Source organism: Passer montanus, unplaced genomic scaffold, assembly GCF_014805655.1.
Source record: "Passer montanus isolate IOZ18808 unplaced genomic scaffold, ASM1480565v1 scaffold36, whole genome shotgun sequence".
NCBI classification, from domain to species: Eukaryota; Metazoa; Chordata; class Aves; order Passeriformes; family Passeridae; genus Passer; species Passer montanus.
Genome location: NW_024368374.1, coordinates 8,059,893 through 8,082,638, shown reverse-complemented (window position 1 = coordinate 8,082,638; position 22,746 = coordinate 8,059,893). Strand labels below are relative to the sequence as shown.

General features: G+C 42.2%; 1 protein-coding gene across 1 annotated transcript in view; it reads right to left on the bottom strand.

Moving 5' to 3' along the window:
• FAM124A (family with sequence similarity 124 member A) overlaps positions 1-14,124 on the bottom strand; it is a 37,195-nt gene extending 23,071 nt beyond the window's left edge. Inside the window, exons 1-2 of the mRNA XM_039716738.1 lie at positions 13,842-14,124; positions 3,256-3,287 (exon numbers count right to left, since the gene is read on the bottom strand). Coding sequence (XP_039572672.1) covers positions 3,256-3,287; positions 13,842-13,900 — 91 coding nt within the window. The 5' untranslated portion in view covers positions 13,901-14,124. The remainder of the gene's footprint in view (positions 1-3,255; positions 3,288-13,841) is intronic.
• Between the last annotated feature and the right edge of the window lie 8,622 nt (positions 14,125-22,746).

The following is a 22,746-nucleotide window of genomic DNA, read 5'->3' as shown; positions in this document are numbered from 1 at the left end:
CAACACTAATTAATTACTTCTTTCTGATTCTGACTGACTGTATCCATATGCCACTCATGGTCTTTATATTTTGGCATTATGCACCTCAGGTAAAGGTCCCTTCTGTGGATATAAAGTGCCTAGCACAATTCTCTCTCATATAGAATTAGGGATCCCTAATGGAAATTGAACACCATAATTGAAAAGGTAATTGAAAATATGAGGAAAATGAAGGTTAATACATTTCCTAGATTAATGAAGAGCACATCAATAGGCAAAATACCCCAACAAGACAAAGCACTCTTCCTAAAGAACAAAGGAAAAAGTAACTACCTGCACCAGCATTCAGGTAAAAAGAAAAAAGAAAAGGCATTCCTCTTTATTGAAATCATACTGCTGAACCTTTGAAAGCTGTAATACCTCCAGATGCATCATTCTGCAGACAGGTTTTGTGACCTTTTCTTTCAACTCAATAAGACAAGGCAAAGTGGCACACAGTCACCCTGACAACAGCCGGAGCTCTGCAGCAGGCACCTGCTGCCTTTTCTTGCTGAAATACACACGCTCTGCAAACTTTGGTACTCTTCCCCAAATTACCTGCTGTACAACACCACAAACATTAGATGAATGCTGTCAGTAAAAAGCATTTTTTGGTTCTCTGAAGCTGGGACACAAGGGCAAAGAAGAAAAGAAGTGAGAGGCTGCCTAAAACCCAAGGTCCAACCAATGCACCAGGCAGGGCTTTGAACTGCTGAATCAGTACACTGACACAATAGCTGCTGCCTTGTGCTCAGGGAAAAAAAAAGTACTAGAAATAAACACAGAATGATCCTGCCATTGCCATTTAGCAGCCAATGAGGTTTTACTTCTGACCTGGGGGGTCTGGAATTCCTGTACAACTTTGCATTGGTGCAAAGTCCTGCAGTTTGCTCAGCTGCTCTGATAGAAGCTGTAGGTGATCCACCTGCTAAATCTTTCTTAACCTTTTCTTGGCATGCCTGTGGAAAACCATTGTCCAGTGGAGTTAATCCAGAAAGATAAAAGATTATTCATTTGTTAAACATTGAAATTGGAGCCTCACTGGCACTACCCAATAGGACCCCTGTAAAACCAAATTAGCCTGTAATCCTTCTGGTTTAGATAAACTCCATTAGAACAGGAGCTTCAGGTGAAGCAGCTGCAGGCAATGGAGATTCTCTCCTTCATAATTTATAACATCTTACTTTGTGCTACACTAGGGCCTAACAGGGTCATTGACTACACTGCTTTCTGTACTGTGAATGATACCACTTCTTGAATCTTTTCCCCAAAGAAATTAAAAGGTCCAAATCACCTCTTATTTCCAATCTCTCTTCTCCAACAACCTTTCTTTAAAATGCATTACATACCCACTACCAGCCTCTGAAAACGGCTGTATTGAAAGTATTTCTATTTTACTAAAAATTATTTTGTGTAACTGCTTCTGTTCCTGTTGCAGTGTCTGACCGGACCAACCACACAAAGCCCTCAAAGGGCAAAGCTAAATACTGCTACTTGTGAAGCTGTATCACTATAATTTGCCTTGGAAGCAGAAAAGAGAAAGAAGGAGACTTTTCTGTCTCCTGAACTTGTGTCTTTGCTGGAATGATAATGCCTCCTTGTACTGGCAAATTACTGGTGTTGAAACACAACTGCAATGGCCACATCCACAGCACAGCAGTGGCCAGCAAGACACTGAGCAGACCACAGACAACAGGACACACTGTAGCTGCCACGTAACAGCAGATTCACCCCCCTGAGAAATACCTCATTTAATAAAAACCAAGGCTTACACATGTAATTTGCTACCTTTACTTGTAAAATGTGCAGCAGCCATGCAGAGTTTTTAAGGGATTCAAACCAAATTTTAAAATGAGAAATAATCTACTAGCACCTTGCCTTTTGAACTAATCTGCCCCCATTGAACAAGTAAGTATGGATAACCACCCAAAAAGTGGAGGAAGTTGGCAGCATATTCCCCAAGCTATCATCTGAAACTGTGAGCTGAGAGGGTGGCGTGCCACACATCTGGTGTAATCAGGAAAATCCAATTTGCTTTCACTATCACAGAGAAGCTGATTGCCTGGATTTTGCCTCCCAATGATTTCAAAAACTATGTCCGACGGTGAGAATCCAGAAATCTATTTCAACAACAGAATTTAGGAAAAAGCTGCACTAAATTCTCTCTTTCTCAGACACACACTGAGCAGATGGAGGAAGCACAGCGAGTTCCTTGCTAGTCACATCAGCTCAGGAGTCAGACATTACGAATGCTGTCTCATCCAGCTCTTGTTGAAATCAATTAAAGCCCTTCAGTGAAGACCACGGGAGATGGAAAATAACCCTCTCCACACTTCAGCCAGAATGTGTGAATGAGAAAAAAACTGACAGCTTTCTTCCCCTCTGATTTTCATGGTGCTTAAAGATCCAGATTATAAAACACAACTTGTCATCTTGGAATTTTTGATGTGCTTGCTTGGCATAAATAAAGCTCATGTCAATGTGTGAATCAGGAAGACAGACATCACTTTGCACTTGGACAAGGAGAGATACCAGCAGTCATGCATGAATAAGCATTATTGCATTTCCAAGTGCTGTGGATGCAGTGTGTTCTACAACTGAGGAAGTAGATGGAGTGAAAAAGTGTGCCTTGTTGCTCAAAAAATAATCATTTTGCATTGGTGAAAAATAAAGCAAAAATATTCAGACACAGGAATTTGTCTTTTATTAGTTGGATAACCTGAAAATCAACTGGCATTGTAAGTATCTAGAAAGATTGTGGCACTTACAAGAGCATCTACCATCTCCGAAATAAAAAAAACCAACTTCACTGGAATTGCTCTGAAGTGCTTTGTTGGCATCAGCTTACAATAAACATTCAATTATTCCTGCATTCCCAGCTCCAATGACATTCATCACTGCAAACTCCTTTGGCCTGAGGGCCCATTCACACTGGCCCACAGAGTGCCTATAGATTTTGTTCTCATTTTGCCTTGCATCCTTTTTGTTCTGATTTTGCCTTGCATCCTTTTTTAATTTAGGTCTTTACACATGGTTTGTATTTGGTCATAAATACTCAAACAATTTAATTTTCTATACTGTTTCTAGACAGAGATCCAAGAAAAGAAGGAATGGAGGCTTTACTGCATCAAAGTGACTCTGTCAATTACACCAGGTTGATGTTAATAAATATTAGCAAGCAGAACAAAAAAAAATATAACAATTCACTTTAAAAAAGAATCTCAAAGTTATACTCACTGCTGGTAGAGGACATACGGCTGTACTCAGACCTGCAAGACAAAGATTTTAATTAGAATGTATTAAATCTGAAAGAGATACGGAAAAAATTACCAAAGCTAACACACAGTGCTTATTGAAAAAGTTTAACGCCCATTTAGCACTATTTTTGTGCTAAGAGAATATATCTGGAACAGTTTTTGAACTGGAAGAGGTTCTGAACACTGCTTCAGAAAAACTGGCATCACATTTGAATTTTGAAAATATCTAAGTAGAATAAGTAAATATGTAAGTAGAATGAGTAACTATGATTTTATCTTGGGGTTATTCATGTTACCTAATTCTAGGTGTGAAAATAAAAGCTCAGAAGGCTCTCCATAAGGAAGAAATAGTCTGCTTCAGACACAGGTGAGGAGTAGAAGTCTACTAGACTTTGACTCAGCTCCTCTCCTTCCTCACTTTATGTCCTCTAAATGCTGCTTTGCAGATTATGTTTTTGGAGTTCTTTTTAAGAGAACTCTACTTGATGAGCAGAATTTTTATAGTTCTACAGTCACAACTGTTAGAAAATAAAAAAAGAATGCCAAAATATAAACATTTAGGTGACAAAGCTTTTTGCTTTAGTAGACCATTTTCCTCTTGAAGACATCACAATAAAACTATACAGCCATTGGTTCTAGTTCAGGGCATATTGGATTATCTGTGAGAAAGAGAAGTTTTGAGCAGCAGTGCAATTAATTTCTCAGCTGCATGTAACCCCAAACTCCTGAAAACCTCATTCTGAGCCGATTAAAACATGGCCCATTTATGTCCTGAAGATTCAGAAATAATAAGGTAAAATAAACATGCCATCACTTAATATTTAAGGAAAAAAAAAATTTCCACTGCTGAGTCCCTACCTACAACCCTTGAGTGTTTGGGTTTGGAGTTCACAGCTACACAGGCTCTACCCTCACTTCCTGGGTCCCCAAAACAGACCCCATGCACCAGAGCCACCATAACCATACAGCACGTGTGCCCTGCAGTGCCCTGAACAGGCAAAGTGCTCAGGGAGCCCTGACACAGCTCTTGGATTCAAACCTAAATGCTTGTTTTATGTAATAGTTGCAGCAAATTTGCAACATTTCTTTAAATTAAAGAAATGAGCCTTGACTCCCAAGAGATGCGTGTGGAAGTAGATACCACCTAAGCCTATTCTCAGGATACTCTCATACTCTAGGCTCTCAGGCAAACAAGGGAATAAAGGACATCAGTCCCACATATCTATAGTATCTGCTTTTGATTTTAATGTAGACAGATCTCTGCAGAAGAAAAAAGCAATTACAGTCACCCCACATTTCAGAGCTCTGCACTCAGTACTCTGCAGATCAGATGCCATCTTCTTATACTGGTTAGGTGAGAAGATGATGAGGAACGACCCCCAACTCTTGCCAATCCTGCTGGACTAGTGAAAGATGACACAACCTGAACTTTTCACAAAACTCATGGAAAAGATTCACCAATACCATCAAGTGCTATGAGGTTTTCATAGTTTTTGGAAAGATCTGGGCAATGCTGGGGAAAGAGTTGCTGGAGGGGACTTGCAGCTCTCTCTCACTCTTTGCTAATCCTGTACCCCCAGCCACTTTGATAAGGCCAAGGAGCAAGGAAACATCTTTGTCCCACTGGCAGAGACCACAGGTTTAGGTTATCAGCAGCCACCCTCAGGCACCCCACACAGAGCTGCTCCACAGCACCTTCTCCATGAACCAAGTACAACCCATCAACCAATCACCCCCAGGACCCCTTTGCAGCTGGGAAGGGCAGGGGCAGTAATTGCTGTCCCAAATGTGGGCTCACTGCCCCACTGTAAATTGTGCAGCACCAATTTACACACCAAGATGAGGTATTCCCATCTCTTTTGTCTGGTTTGTGCAAAGCAGGGAGCTGGTGTGGCCCACAACAGGCTGAGTCCCCAGCCATCAAAGCTCCACACCACTCGTATTTTAGCAAGCAAAGAAGTCAGGGTTCATTGGCCACCAGTCACTCAGCTCTGTTACTGATCAGTGTTCTACCTTTGGCTGGCTACATGATTCACTTCCCATGCCAAAGATCAGCCTGTCTATTGAGCCCGTGGGTTTCCTGAGTAAGTGGGCTGGGAGTCAATGCTCAGCATCTCCCCCCGTGAAATTGTTTTTTACCTAGCTAGAGCTGACTTCAGCACAGTTGCTGAAATTAGTTGGCTTCATTTGTTTCATCCTTATCTTTGTGAGTTCTGCCAAATGTCCTTGTGGTCTGTGAATTCTGTGTTCTTTGTGCCCAATATCAGCAGCACATCCCTGTCCCTGAGCTTTGCTAACCTCCCCCTAGATCTGAGGCCACTGAAGCACATCAAGCCCTAAAATTTACCAGGGCAATTCTATTGACTGATAAATTCTGATTTATCTATCTAAAGCCTGGACATTAACATGAGCAGAGAAGGAGACCTCCTTGTTGCTACTGCTGGGCAATGTACACACGGCTGGTCTGGCTCTGGGCAGGGACCAAGGGGAAGTGATGCCAGGGGCTGGCTAAGGTGCTATGCAAGCCATAAAACCACATGTATTTTCAGCAGCAAGTCACATCAGTGTCACTTGGCACCATGTATATTTGAAAGGGTGTGAAAACTGTGTAACATGTCATTCTTCATAAGCCTAGAGGCAAGCAATCTACATCCAGCTGCCTCCAAGCAGCCCAAGCAAGAATTCATTTAGTCTGCACTTCTGTTTGAACACAGCCTGGGGCTGTCCTTCAATGTATCTGTGTTCAGCAGTTGGCAGCTAATTCAAAATGAATCTGCACTGCTTGTGTTTCGGATGGAAGCGAGACAACATTTTGCCTTTTGCTTACTGCAAGTTGGAACAGCATTCTATTACTTCACACTGTTACTTTATTATCCCAAAGTGCTGCAGGCACATTATAGGACATGGAGAACTAATGAGTCCTGAACGTAGGGAGTAGCAGTCTATGTACATGAAGGGCTTGAAAAATGAAACAAGAGGAAAAATAAAAAGATGGGGGGGTGAGAAAGGAGGAGACAACAGTGTGCTTGGAGACAAATTGCAGAGACATGTTTTAATAACTTTTAGAATTGTATTGCAGGAGCTTTTTGTAGTTCTAATATGGTTCAAGCTAATACTTAATTCATGTTTGTTGCACAACTGACATCCACAAATTTAAAAAAGGGTAATTAGACTCAAAGGCTTATGTCAACCTCAGATACCGAAATGAGGGCTGTACCCTCCCTGGCATCCTCTATTGTCAATGAAAAGAGAGGTCTGAAGTATCTCTCCCTAGCTGTTGCTTAGACAAGAAGCCTACAGAAACCACATTTCTAATGTAGAAAAACCACATTTCTAATGTAGAACTCTAGACTGGGTGTCTAAAACCAAATGGGATGCATATGAGTCTCTCTGCGTGCTCTCAGGGACAACCTGAATCACCTTTTGCTCTGCCCCCAGCTTCTTTCTTTGCCTTGATTCTAGTCCTTGAGAACAAAAAAAAATCAGGGCTAGAAAAATCATCATTGTTCTCAAAATATTAGAAGAAACCTATCAGATTCATGGCATGCATTGGGAAGTGGCTTATAAATTAATTTTTTTTTTCTTTACAGTCATCTATTTAGGACACTAAATTCTGAAGTTAGTGTAAGTCTTTTAAGCTTTTTAGACCAGCACACACAACATTCCCTTTGACAAAATCATGCATTAGAAAAATCAAGTACTGAAATAAACATCTCCTGGGGCATACAGGCTCTGTGCACATCAAGTAACTCTATTCCTTTCTGTTCTTTTCATTCCTATTTTAAACATCCTGAGTATTGGCTTCTATAATTTCCCTTGGAAGAGGATTTTCCCAATGGGGTAACTCAAGAGTAAAGCACTCATGTGCTTTAATGGTGACACTTGGGACCCCAGTGGGGCTCAGAGGTTCCAGGTCTATTACGTAGTCTTGCAGCAAGCTATTTCTTCTGATAGATGTTAGATTATAGATAAAAGGAAAAAAACATCCATGACAGAAAGTGAACAAATAGAGGACTGTTCCCTTTATAGGCACATAATGAGAAGAAAAATTATCAAACAGGATATTGAAACAGTGTGAGGTACTGAAAAAGAAGGTTATAGCTCAGTCAAAACACACATCAATCTGCAAAGATTTTGTGCTCAATGCTCAGCCCACCAGCAAAGAGGAGCTGTGAAGGTATCAAGAGACAGTAAAATAGGAATGTAGAAGTTTGTGATAAAGGTGGGACCTCAGTTCCCATTACTACCATTAAAGGATCAGACTTGTGCATTATTAGACATGTAAGAGCATCAGGAGCACAAAAGATATTGAGCAATCCTCTGAGATCTGTGTGCACTTCTCACGGCTGATTAGTGACACAGAACCTCAAAATATCCAAGAGAGGGAAGCATTCCACTGAATACCAGCAAGAAGCTGCTAGTGCAACTTGCAGTTGCTGGATGTGACATCTAAAAACACTGTAAGCCTGTTTCTTTGGGTAAGAACACGGCTGTTTCACAGCTCTGGCTCACACAAGCAATGCAGCTCCTCCAGCATCACACAGTGCTTGGGTTCCTTGGGCACACTGATCAGCTGTGGCACAGCACCACGTTAGCACAGCCACAGCACTGACAGCTGCAGCCACAAACAAACAGTCCCAAGGGAACTGCCCGGGAGCCAGGCCAATGCTGGGAAACAGTCTGCACCTGTACCAGTAAAACCTCTCGCCTTCCAAAACATCCTGGCAAGTGGTCTGCTGGGAATGATCCCTGAACCATGGCAACGTGGCAAAACAAGTTCCTGGCCCATGGTAAAACACAGCCAGGAAAGATATGGGAGAGAGCTACAGGGTCCTATTCATACTGATGCCATCAAACCATTTTAAGGATTCCACAATATGGACAACTCTGTCCTGTGCTCAGGGACACCTCTACGTGCTGTTTAATGCCCTGGCATGGCTGAGACCAAGGTCTCTGAGCTGTGCAACATCCCCAAAGGCAGCCTGCTGTGTAAAACAAACACATCTCAAGTAATTCTAACAGAATACAACACCCCAATATGCCCATGGTCTCCATTGCAAGGGCTCCCTAATCCCACTCCCCAAAATGAAATAGTGGAAAGTTTACAATCTCTTCTGTTCTCTGCATCCTTTGCTTGCCTAGGACCAATGGAATGGAACCTGCTGGATTCATATTTCCCACACCTTCTCTACAAAGACTTGTAGCACATTTTACTGTTTCATATTAAGTACTGTATTTAACAGCTTCTTTTCCTTTCCTCCCTGAGAAAATGCTCCACAGGGCACATGGGAGTATTTTATAGCAGCTAAAGTCCCAGGCATGAATTAGAACATTTGGCTTTATAGCTCTGTCTTGGGTTTCTTATCACCAAATTCCTGCAGGTCAGATTACAATCTGCTTCACTTATACCAGTCCAGCACAAATCTGTTACCCTCATGGTACTTCTACTTGTGCAGCCAAGATGACTGAAATGGAATTACTCACAGCAACTTGTCCCTAAACTCCTTGCTCTGGATTTCTAGGGAAGTGACAAAGACAGATGATGGATTCCCACTGGGCAGCTCTAACCACTACACTCCAGAGCTTATTACCAACAGCAATGTCTGACACCCCACGTGAGAGATACCATTGTTGTATAAGGTTTGAAAAGTTGTTTGTCATCTTCCAAAAAGCACTTAATGAGGCAGGACCACTCTGCACTTTAGTGAGCACACTTGGCTACACACCCTGCTCACCACTCCCTCACAGAGCACTCCCAGAGGGACACATCAGGTGGCATGTATCCACACATCCCAGGCCAGGGGCTGACTTATCCTCCTGAGGTCCTGGTTCTCTTAATCAACAACAGAAGAAGCCTATTTATACAAAACATCAAACCTTCACACAGCTACATTTAGCTGAGGTGAACCTCCTTGCTGGGACCTAAAATTACAGCATCAGCACAGAGCTCATGGCCTCCAGAATGTGATCTAAAGTCTGTTTCAACCTTGCTGTCTGTGCCTTGCTTCAGTGCCTGGCACTCTCAGGTCTGCCTGCCCTGATGTTCAACCAAACAGCTTCGCTTCACTGAGTAAATCTGGTTGGAAATGGTGCCTTGATCCCAGTTTGTGACAAACAGCTCAACTTCACATTATCTGAATGTCAAATCAGAGACAATTTGAGTATCATGACATATCTGGACTGATGGGTCTATACATGAAGTGAAAGTGCCAGCAAAAATCTCACAGCAAAACAACCCCCAAAACCCCAAACCAAAACAAAAGAAGCCCCAAGGTAAAAATAGGCCTTAAAACAGCTTTCAGCATCAGTGGTTTGTGTTCCTGAGAGTTTCTCATCGACGGATGAAATAAGTGACAAGAGACTAACGTGTCAGTTTGAAGGACTGCCATACAAAGTCCTAAGTGATGAATTCCTTAAAGCCAGAAACATGAGACATGAAAGCAACCTCTCACCCCAATAAAATTTGGTAATTTAAGTGACCCATTCTGACTGAGGACACTGACTGAGGGATTAGAGTGTTCTTGATATTTTACCTCTAAGTGGGGTACAATTTTATTATATATATGTATCTATATAGGCTGCCTTACCTTCTAGTAGTAAGTGTATTTTCTGCTTTAGAACCTCACACCTTTTACTCAATTGCAACAAAGAAAGGCTTTTTTGATCTGCTTAAGAGATAAGTTAACAGAGGTTCAAATAATTTGTGATTTGGCCAGGATCACACATTTAGCTAGGGAGTGTCATAAGGAAAACAAATAAACAAGTTTAGAACACCAAAAATGAACATAATCTCTGAAAAATTAACTTGAGAGAAAATGTAAAGGAGGCAACAAGCACCATGAAAATTAATTGTAACCAAACAGCACTGGATTTTGCTAAATATATGTTACAAATAGCTGCTGCACGGTACAATGTCATAAACTTCAAACATCCCTTGTTTCTCTGTTTTGTAATGGACTTATCTATATCTTGTTGAACTGATTTATTGCAGTTGCCTACTACCAAAAAATACTATACCCTTCTTCCTAAAATTCATCAAATACTCAACAATTAACTACTGTTTAATCCAGTCGATATTTACATTTTAAACTTATAGAAAAAACCTCCCCACCTGGTACTTCAGCAATGTCTCCCCACTTTCTCTAAAAAGATTAAGAATTTATTTGAAATACAAGTGGGTAAATGGCAAATTCAAATAAATTAAAAGTTATAACTTCTCAAAACTTTAAATGACTGTAAAGTGAGGGAAAATTACATGTTTAGCCAAACTTGGAGGCAATCAGTAAGCTAATGATTAAATGTGAAGCTTTTAAGACATGGGCTCTTACAGCTAAGTGAACAAGTTAACTTCTGCTGGGAACCATCATGGATGTTGAAATGTTTAGAACATTGATGCTTAGATCTGAGAAACTACTTGGTTTTCCACATTCACGTGGGATATCAGTCCTGAATGCAGTGAATTAACCTGATACTTTGTCCTGGATACCAGTGGTAACCAATCTGTATCATTGCCTCAAAATCAGGAATGCCTATAACTTCCAAAATCATCTTAGTTTGTCATCTGTGCTCTGCTGTTCAAAGACAGTGAAATAACAGCATTTGCATGGCTTGTAAAATGAAGAAAATGTTAAAATTATTATTTTTACAATTTGTTTTAAGTAACTGCTATTTTTGTCACTTTTTTGGGTTTTTTTTTGCTATTCAGCTACAGTTCTGTAAACCTATACATCTCTCCTCCCTCCAATCTTTCTTCCACTTGTTTTTCCTCTCTGTTTTTTTTTTTTTACTAATAAAAGACAGACTATTTTATTCTTCCTAAAATGTCAGGTTTTATAACACAAATCCACTACTGAAACTATTACCAGAGAAAGCTTTGTGTCTTATACTTCTGGACTAAAAGTTTTCAGTAGCAGATGAAATAAGGTTCTTATACTAAAAACTCCCAAAATATGTTTCCTGAGAAGATACAACTTGTATAGGCAAAGTCTCTCAGATCAAGGATGGTTGAACTATTTCAAATCTTGTTAATAAACAGCCAATATAAACTAATTGGCTTATACGTTCTATACCCTTTATTTAGGTACTTGACAACACCAGCTCAATCCATTCTTATTGGATTCAGGAACTCCAAATATGCTATTTTTGTTCAGCAGACTCTTTGCCAAGCCTATTTACCAAGGCAAATGCAGTAAGAGGAACATATTTTCTAAAGGATTAGGAAAATGAAGGGTTTGAATTGTAATTGATCTTGCCTTTAGCAGAGAGTTTTGCCTGCTTTTGTAGCTGGCAGCCACAACAAAACCTTAAGCAACATATGCCCTGTGGAGCACTTGATGTGTTCAATTTGTTAGCTGCTCTAAGCAGCCTCAGCAGCCCAGGCTCCGTGTAAGAGCTCACACATCATTATGTAGCATCATTGGGATGACAAGGGCGTGCAGTGCCTGGAGTTACTACAGTCACTATCCACTATTGTTTCCTTAGTGACAGAAAGCGACCACTTCATGCAAAACTGGGACTGAATCACTCTGACAGTTGTTCCTCCTTATTCTTTCAGAGGACGATTGCTGAAGCTCTGAATAGTTAATTAATTTGTTTTATTTTTTATTTTTTCTACCATTGAGTAACTGGAGAAAAAGGAATCCTGTTCAATTTAGCAATAGCTGTGATGAGACTGAGACAAAGCAAATAGCAGATCTGGTAACAGGGAAAAGCAAGTGCTGCGAACAGTTGGTTTGGTGAGAAAGCTGAAATATAAACATTGTGAAAGAGACATACGCAACGTGTTTATCAGAATTAAAGGGCTGCTAAACAAAACTAAAAATAATAATTGAAATGCAGAGACCCATTGCTTTTCAAAATAAACGTCAGTGCAAAGCACTGCAGTTATTAATCGGCATATGTCATTGCTCAAATTCCTCAGACAGACTCTTCCACCAACCTATACTTTCCAGTGTCACGCATGGGACAGAGGCACCTCATAAAATCATCAGCTTTAGCACCTCCTCAACACCAGAAACAAGCAGCTGTCACGCTGGTCCCTGAGGTCTAAAGGCTAATGTCACCAGCTGGGTCAAATCCTTCCAAGTGCCTGTCCCAAGGAAACCCAGGTTTTTCCATTCCAGATAAACACAGCAAATTAAGAGTGACTTGACCAATCAAGGGGGTTTTGAGCTTTGAACCAGGCATGAGTTCACTGATTACTTTGTCTTCCTTTTACCCACATCCCTAATGGGCACTAACCTATATCTGGAAAAGAAGCTGGATTTTTTCCTTTGAACTCATGTCACATAAAACATTTTAAAGCTTTTACTGTTAGGTGTGCCTACAATACAAGGTGATGGGAAAAGTCCTTAACTTCTCAGACTACAAAAGAGATTTAAAAATTATTTGATTTACTAGCTGGATGTATGAAAAAGATTATCATATGCCATTTTCACCTTTTAGATTTTTATTTGCAATATTGCTACTTCAGTTTTGGTGTGGTGCACCTGACACCACTGTGCAAAGAATTAGCTTTACAGTTTTGCCAGAGTCAGACCAGAGGCCAAAGGAGATGCACCGGGCAAGGAGCTTGGAGAGAAACAGCTGGAGGAACAAGGAGTGAGGAGAAGGAAGACTTGGGAAAGAACAGCCTTAGCAGGAGTATGCAACCTCCTATTGTCCTTCTGGAGCCACAGGAGAAGCAAAAGCTCACTGCCATTCCTGACAAGATCCCACAGCAGCAGCATGTAGGACAGGCTTGAAAGCACTTCCCATTCTCTCACACAGAGATGTGATGAAGGTGTGAGCTGAGTGGGAGATCCCATGGATCATCCTTGCAGCTCCATTAACTTAGGAGAAGTCACCCAGCTAACAAACACAGCACACCTCAGGCAGCATGGTCATGAAATCAGGGGGAAAAAAAGTCTCCTTGACTGAGATGACACTCCCAACAAAGTTTACAGCAGTTCACAGGCGAGCATGGTGAGTATCACAACAAGAATCATGGCAACAGCAACCCCCTTTCAGGGTGCCTGCAAACCTAACTTGCTTTTGTAGAAAGCTCTCAATGGTCCTTCTGAGGAGTCAATTCTCTCTGCCTGATATGTCTGGGTGTCACTGCCAGGAAAGGATAGGTCCTGGACACGCTCCCAGGTTATCCTGAGCCGCACTATCCCTGGGATTCAGGATTGGGGCGGCACCAAGCCCCGGCCAGCGCATCTGCAGCCCGCGGAGCCGAGCGGGGCCGCCCCGCCGAGCCATCCCCGCGTGCTTTGCAGCTCAAAGCCCAACCACGACCTGTCCGTGTCTTCCTCCCCGTGCTTAGCAGGAGGACGGTGGGGACTGCTCCACCAAGGGGAACCCGAGCTCCCCGGGGCAGTCGGAGCAGGGTGATGCCGCCCCGGGGGTCACGCCGGACCGGGTCCCAGGAGGGCAGGAAAGAAAAGGCAAGGCGGGGAGGCTCGGCGCTGAGCGAGATGCTGCCGGAGGGAAGCTCTGCCCGGGACACGAAGCCGCCGCCCCAGCCCCAGCCCCGCCGCTGCCGGCAACAAGTGCAGCGCCCGGCCGGGAGCCGCCCGCACTCACCCGCCCGTCTCCGCTCCCGAGTCCGCGCACTCCTCCTCGCCGCCGGGCTGCTTCTCCATGGCGGCGGCGGGGCTGGGGGCTCCTCCGCCGTGTGCGGCAGCGGGAGCAGCGACAGCGGGAACGGCAGCAGCGGGAGCAGCAGCAGCGGGCCCGGCCCGGCCCCCGCCCCGCGGCGCGGCAGGCACCGCCCGCTGCCCGCGGAGCGCCCGGCCCGCGGCACGGCCGGGCACGGAGCGCGCCACGCCTTCACCGCCACACCCCGGTGTGCCCGCGGCTAGCGGTGCAGCGCCCCGTGTCCGGGGAAAGTTAACGGGGATGGATGCGCGTTCTCGCTGTCCATCCGGTCTTGGAACATCCGCCGTCACAGCCTTTTATTTGAAGCCTTTCTCTGTGCTGGGCTCTCTCCAGCCTCCCTCAGTGCTGCCTGGCACTTGTTCATTACACCGACTACAATGACTTTGAAATTACACACAGAAACGGGCAAGGGGTGGTTTCCAACCTGATGGGAATTTTTGCAATGATGCAAAAGGAGGGTTAGAAGCACTTTGAATGCTGCTTGTGAGGAAATGCTGATGTAGGAAAGCTGAGTGGTAGTGTCTATAAAGTGAGAGTGAAGGCAAAAGTTGTGGGTGCGCTCCTGTTGTCTATTTATATTGTATTTGGAAGTGAACACCAATCTCTTTTGCCATCACTTACAGAAATGCAAATATCCATCCATGCATGCGAGAACCAACATCTCGCCCAGCCAAAAAAAACCAACCAAACAAACAAAACCCAAAAACCCAACAAAAAAAAAAAGAAAAAAAAGAAGCAAAAAAAAATAAAATCAAAAAAACTCTTGCCTTAATCCACTGAGTCCATTCAGTCCGTGGCAGATTTTACAAGAGGAGAGGACAAAATTCATTTGCTAGCTCGGCTCTTTGTCTCTTCTGAATCAGGTACAAAGGTTCAAAGCACAAAACTGGGATGGGGTGCTCTGTGTTCCCCACAATGTAGATATTACATGGGGACAATTAAATCTACCCCATAACTGGAGGCTTCTTCCTTTAATATTTTGTGGAAGATGCTTTGATGATTTTGAATTTTCTTTTGGAAAATCTCCAACAATCACCAGATTTCTATCAGCTGTAGGCTCTTGGAGAAAGTGGTCAGAAATAATAATAATAAAAAAATTTAAAAAGTTTTTTAATAAAAAAATATTTTCTTATACGTTTTTCTTACCTTGTCTTACGAGAAAGAAGAAAAATAGTGAAAATTTTGACATTAAAGACATAATATATAGAATATATAAAGAAAAATATAAGTATACCAGAACATAAAAATATACCACACAAACCAACCTTCTGCTGGTGTAAGAAATGCTAAACTGGTTTCGTTTGCCACCAGTGCTTTTATATCCATCTCTACATTGCATGGCACTGCTATCCCTTATTGCAAGCCTGCCAGTGGTCTCTCAAACTGTACATGGCAGCACAAATTAATAGTGGCACTTAGCATTGTCTAACAGGCTGGGTGTAGTTTGTGCTACTGTCGTCTCCAGTAGTGCATGGTCTCAGTTCTCTAAAATAATCTGTGTGTAGGTAGGACTTGTGAAATAAAAAGAAAGGAGAACACCTTGGGAAGAGCTGTCAAGGTGGTGTTGCCTTGTTGTAGGAGCAACAAGTTGGTACCAAACCCCAAAGTGCTTATTATGAAACTGGTGAATTCCCACTGCTCCTCCTTGGAGAGACGTCCCATCTGCTCCTGCTTGGAGAGACACTGAACTCGTGTGCTGTCCTGTGGCCTCTCAGCATCAAAGGTCAACCCACTGAGTGTCTTCAGAGATTTTTAGAGGAAACTTTCTACTTCTACTATTCATCAAGAATTGGGGAAAAAATTTGTAGTATAGGAAGGTTGGTATTTGATCTGTTTTGACTGTCTGGTTGAATGCATGCATTAGTTGCATGCATGTCAATTTGAAAGCAGATAAATGATTTCTCATTTATGTGGAGGATTTCACATTAACATTCCCATAAATGTAAGGATCTAGGTATGGAATAAGCCCCCTTAATAATCCCTCTTCTGTTCTCTCCCCAGCAAGCTGTTAAAAGCTACTTTGGACAATATGCTATTAATGGGGCTCATACAGAACAGCCTGTGCAGGCACCTACACAGTAATTCAGAACATGTGGAAACAACCTACTCTGTGCTTTGTGACTGGTAAACTGCCATCCAAAACAATTTACTCACAAAATGAAATTCATACAATTTCTTTTAGGACTGGAAACAAAACATTGTGCTTGTCTGCTTCCCAGCTTGCTAAAATCTGAATCACCACATTCAGGTAGGAGGCATTCACATTTTCAGATATTCTGTGTCATTGGGGGATTCCCCCAAGGCTGGACAGAGGCAAAACTGAGACAGCGATTCTTGATTCCCAACTCAGGGCTCTGTTTTTGGTAAGTATTTTATTCTCCATCACTGCAATGGCCACGGACAGCCCTGGGCCTCACAAAAGTGGTGCTACCAGGATTGGACAGACCTGCTTGACTCTCTGACTCAGCCTACACACATGCATTTATTTAGCTAGTGCAACTGTGCTTAAAAGCAGGTCACTTTTATTTGCTTTTAAGAGTGATTTCAAAGTGAAACAAACTGACTCTAGCCACCATTGAACTGATTTAAGATGTAACCAAACCTCCTTAAATATTTAGAAATAGGTTTAGTTAAATTGATACATTTCTGTATATAAAATTTTAGGTGGTCAGCTAATAGATCTTTTCCATTTCTGACTTTTATTATTCTAGTTAGTTTTGTTTAAACACTGGTATATGAGGGGATCTGGAATAGATTTTATGCTGCATTTAAGATTAATTTATTCCATCTGTCCCAGGGAGGGAAAAAAGAAACATTCAAAGGAAATATATAATTAAGATAGTAAGTAAAGCTACCACAAACTGTAGGTTCTCTTATTTATATATTTGCCCCATTTAACTCTGTTTTATTCTGGTCTTTCACATAATTATGGTGAAAAGGAGACTTCTCTGTATTAAATTCCAAGCATTTAAAAGGTTTTAATGAATGAAGTGTTAACTCCTGCCCCTTACTTAGGCTTTCTCTTTTACCTGTACTTCACATTAAGTCCTCTCTGCTATTTCTTGAAAAAAGAGAAGTTAAGCTTTAATTACTTTATTATGCTTGTGATGCTGTGATATCAGTTTAAAGACAAAGATAATAGTGAAAATGCTTCTAAGTTAAATTTCCTCAAATGTCAAGCTTTTAATTTAATAGCAGTGGTGGCAGGAACCCAGATACAAAAGTATCAGGAGACTTTGGATCTTCAAAGATGTCAAAAAAGTAAAGCATTCTGTTTTCAAAACCAAACGCTGAGGATCTGAAATGAACATTAGTTCTGCAGGAAGTTCTCTTGCTCTTACTTGTCTAGGTCTAAAACAGGGCCTAATGTACTTAGAGAGGATGTAAAGCCTGGTTTTATGACTATGTTCAAATCTATTATCATGGTAAGTCCTACACAGTGGGCAATTAGGAGGTGTCTACCTTCCAAAGGAAACCTCCAGTGTATCTGGGGCTCTGTGTGCAAATTGTCCAAGGTTAACCATTTTAGCTGGCATCAGCAGAGTTAAGCACCACCTCACTGCTACCTCCATCTGCTGTAATCTCTGTCCTCACCAAAGGAAATGCACCACCCTCCTTCATCCTCCTTCATCACACAGTGATCTCAGTAACTGAGAGCACAGGAGAGCAATAGCTGCAGCCTCCAGCTGAGGAGAGGCAGCTTGGGAAGCTGAAAGATGAACCACGTCACATCATAGGGGGACTAAAAGAAAGGGAAGCAAAAGCATCCATTTCCCTGATGAATCCACACTTGGATTCAAATTTCAATATCTTTTCTGCTCCCTGAGTTCTGTCTGCTGGGATATCATCTTTCCTGCACCAGCTGGGAGGATGGAATGTAAGCAAAAGAGTGTAGCAGGGTAGGGAGAGAGGAGAAAAATGTGTCCCTTTTCATGTGACTAAAATTCTGTTGATAGGGGTGTTCTGTTGGGGAAAAAAAGCCCTCAGTTTTTTTCTTTTCATGCAGCATTTGGGATCTCTCCCTTTTCCTGTGCAATTCCAAAATAAAAGGGGACCAATGCCACTGAAGTTCCTTCTGGCATTATGTATGAATTAGAGAGCCCTCTTAGCCTTTGAGAGACAGGCCAAGAACCTAGGTTAGCAGAGGATTCAGTACCATAGACAAAGGAATAGCAAGGATGCCAAAGGATGGGATTTTTCATTCCCAACTACAACCTTTCAAATTGCTGTCTCCACGCTCTGCTACCTGACTCTGGAGGCAGAATCTCACCCTCTAATAAGGGGTTCTGGATTCCATTCCTGGCACTTTCCACGCTAGGTATTGCAGTGATGAACTTCTCAGTTTACAGAATCTGGCATTTACAGAAAAGTTTTTCTTCTTTAATGGTCCCCGTGGAAATTAGCTCTCTGCAGGTCAAGGCTTTGTTAACATTCACTGCTGGACTTAAGACACGGGGTTGTGGTTTAAAAAAAAATGAGACAATTGCAGTTTTGGAAGGAGGAGGAAAATTATGGCTTGGCATGTGGCTCACTCTTCATGCTAGGTCAGCCCTAAAAGGCTGACTTTTAGACTGGTAAATGTTGCCAAAATAGTTGTGGCAGTTTCTCACATAGACTGTTGGGTTGTTTGGATTTTTAAAGGTTATGATAAGGTCAGTTTCATTTGTGGTAGGTCTCAAGCCAGACACCCAACCTCCTAAAATTCTACAAATTTGAGGTAAAATACAACTATGCAATAAAAAGCTATTTCTTCAAAGCACCAAGGTGAGGGTTTTCAGTGAAGTTTAAGGGAGCTTGGTTCCCAGGTCCCAGTCTTTTAAGTTTCATTTGAAAACTGTAGCACACACACACTCCTACCCAAGTTCATGGTACAGTACAAAAAAATGCTCATTCTAAAAACATATTGCTCTTTTTTACTTGAATTCTAGTATATTAATGTTTTTTGTGGAAAAGTTCTAGCACTCAGTAACAACTGCTATAAAAACTTGACTATTGGAGTCCTTTTCAGTATCATCCTGAAGTCCAGAACTCTGTAGGAGCACAAAGGGAAGCAGAGCTGCATTATATTAATGTTTTTGTGGAAAACTTCTAGCACTCAGTAACAACTGCTATAAAAACTTGACTATTTGGAGTCCTTTTCAGTATCATCCTGAAGCCCAGAACTCTGTGGGAGCACAAGGGGAAGCAGAGCTGCACCCCATCACTGTTCAGGCTTCTGGTTGGAGGCTTGACCGATGTGGGTGATGAAAAGCCCTTTCTTTCCAGGGGAAGTAAACTCAAGATGACTCTGTATTATGGACATCAGGAATTAATCTTGCCCTCACATTGCAATGATCCCATTCAGACAGATCTTTCCAGTGGATGTAATCAGTGGTGCCAGGATCAGCACCCAGGACTGGACTTTGGAGCAGGGGCTCTGTGCCAGGCAATGCTGAATCCGTCCTCAAGCTCTGTGAGTGCACTGCCCAGTGCTGACATCCCAGGTAAAGAATGAGAGGTGAGCCTTTGCTGCAAACTTTCATGCAGCCCTTACTGGTGTGGGGGGACTTGGAAGGGCTTAGCAGCAGTCTGGGCATCCCTGAAGGTGCAAAGCTTGGTGTACAAGGGCTGTGTGCCACGGTTGTGTGAAGGTGATGCACTGAATTCCCCTTTTTCTGTCACCAGCTGGTAGTGTTACACTGCACCTCCTTTTTGCTGCTCTGCAAGAAGGGACAGCACCAACACGATCCAAACAAAGCCATCTCTACTTTCTCTAGGACTAGAGAGCTGCTTTTAAGATATCAGTGGCCTAAAAATTAGCACATTTCCAGGTACTCAGCCCACTTGGCCAGAGACTACTCTGATCTGTGCTGGCTGACAGAGTAGGGAGCTGTCTTCTGTGGACTTGCTGAGGTAGGGAGGCAGTGCTTGAGCTAGAGCATGAGTCTGGTGATGCTTGGGTGTTTGTCTTGTTTCTCTGTTGGTGGAAGTGTTAAGAGTGTACAGGCACACATCCGCTAAAGCACAATGGAAATGTTTCAGTTGACACATTTAAAGAAGTGCTAGCCAGTGTCATGGGGTGTCACATGTGTGAAAAGTATACCAGAAAAGCAGACAATGGACTTGCTGCCACTTTTATGAGGTCAGCGAGACAGTTCTGGCTTCTGGTGAGTGTCCTGAGTGCTTCACATATACTCATTGAATGATTATCATATTCAGAAAAGCACTCCTATATTGGTAACCATGACAACTCCTATTAAATGAAGTTGGTTTTTTTCATGAAATAGTGTGCTTTACAATGCAGAAAAAACATTTATTTTCAAGAACCAATCCTGTACCTATTGATGTTCAAAGAGGAAAGATTAAGCCCCTATGGTACCAGCAGTAAATATTACAGCAGCTTTTACATGTAGACTCGTCTGAAATTGAAAATGATCTTCAGTTTTTTTTTCCTTTGCAGCTGGTCATGACAGTAAAAGTTTTACTCTGGAAAGCAGCTACATTTAAAACACCGTTGGATCTCCAAGGAAGATTTTATTTCCTAATTGTTCTACCACATTTTAAAAAAAAGTTTTGAATTACCTGTGATACAATTTTTTAATCATAAATTTGGCATCAGATGGTTCCACTAGGTTCAAGTGTTTTTAAAACACTTTTTTTTCAAGTTTTCAAGTGTTTAAAACTTTTCATCCAGTAGCTGTGAATTTTAGCCACTGATGTATCAAACCAACATCAAGAATGCCTGTTTTATGCATAATATAAACAATGGTAAACACAATGAAGTAGATCTCTGAAATAAAATGTAAGCAATCTTTGCTAGAAGATATTTGATTCCATTTCCACTTCTGACATCTGTAAGCAGGAGTAGGATTACTGGGGTAGAGGGAGATGTTAAAGTCCCACTTGCTCTGGCTGGTGTAGGAGCTCCTGTGTCCAGTAGCTTTGTGCAGCCATCCCTTCCATCCCTCGGTGGACTGAGGCTGTGACTGCTTTATCCCTTCTCTCGTGTTGAGAGCAGCCTTGAATGTGTGATCTCTCTGCCTGTGCTGGGAGCATTAGAAGGCAATGATGAAATGTTCAGGGCTGGGTTGGATGAGGCTTTGAGCAACCTGGTGCAGTGGAAGTTGTCCCTGCCCATAGCACAGGGGTTGGAACTAAGTGATCTTTAGGGTCCTTTCCAACCCAAAGCATTTAATGATTCTACCAAAACCTGGCAAGGAATGAAAGCAGAGTCTTGTACAGGAACTATAGGAAGAAAATCATTGGGACTTAAATAGAAACCATCTGCCCCTAAATATGGGTCAGGCAGTTTTTTAATGTCTTATCAGAGCTGGTAAATCACTGAAAGAATGTAAAATTTCCCAATTTTCTGGTTCATCCATTTGTACCAGGGTGGTCTTTTCTGAGAGTTTATGGACATGTTAAAGGTCTCAACTAAACCTGCAAGCTGCATCATCCAGTGACCCACAGAGGCAGGAGCTCTCATTCTTGTGCAGCAGAGCCATCAGCAGCTCACACTAACTAAAGGGAGGAGGCACATCTGCCCTTCTCTCCTGTCCCTGAGCACGTGCACCTCCTCATCTCCACACTACCTGGAGAATTTGAAGGAGCTGATCTGACTGAAAACAAGCCTAGGAAAAGAAAGAAATTGGTCATCCTCAGAAACATTACTTTCCTGGACAGACTGAAATTTTCCTTGCACCAAGTCCAGCAGCAAGACAAAAGAGAGGGGCAGAACAGCATGGTTGTCAGTGGATGGCTCCTCCAAGGCAGAGGACAGAACCCCAGGAGCCCAGATTATATTATACTTCAGCTGCTGTTCTCAAACTGCACTGAAAGATTTGCAGAATTGTAAGTGGGCCAAATAAAAGTATAAAGGGCAGAAACTTGGCCCAAAAACCCATTAGGCAGAAAGGATTATTAGGAAAGAAATTTGGATGCTATTTCTGTGGTCTGCAAGTTTTAACTGAAAATTACATAAGTTTTTTTGGCTTGTGTAAATCAACTTTAAAAAAATATCTTTGATGTTTAAGAAGTTCAGACAAGTAATAGCTGGCTCTGGCATTTTGCAAGAAGTTCATAAAAAGCCTAAGACCATTAGTATTGGTTGTAAACTCATTCTGTAGTCTGAGAGCCATCTGCTTATCTCCAGAGTTTATTGCCTCCCATCTACCTTAGTGTTTTGGATGGCTGCCCATCACTGAAGCACGAGTGCCTTTCCTTCAAACTGCAGTGCCTTCTGGATTCCCTAGCTGCTCTGCAATCTTCTTTTATTAGAGACTATTGGAATAATTGTACTAGATTGTATCCAAGATCCAGCTAGCCCAGCATCTATCTCATCCAGTAGCCAGGAGCAGACATTTAAGAAAATCACAAGGACAGGGCAAACTTCTAATGATACTTCTGTGATTCATCTCCAAACGCAACTTTAATATGTTACAAGGGCAGGGAACAAAAGAGTGTGCAAAGTGGATCAGAACTTATCCCACTTATTGTCCAGCAGTTTGGCTAAGAGAAAATGTGGCTGGTTTTATGATTACTACACATTCTAGCAGCATTCTAGGGGCATCACATAGCTAGTGGTGAGGAAAAAAAATCTTAATGAAACGAGAAAGCTGCCTGGGTAGCAGTTATGCTGTGATTTCACTCCCCATGGAATTCTGCACTGAGTAGGTGATGGAGAATCTAATGGCTGCTGTCCTCAGCTCTGATGTGCCTTAGTCAAGGGGTTTGATGTAGCAAAACTTGTTCGTGAATCTGCCAAAACCTGCCTAGTGACCAGCAGTGCTGCTGCCAGGAGCTGTTTTATAGGTACCAATGTTTTGTAGGTATCATCCTGTACACAGATCGC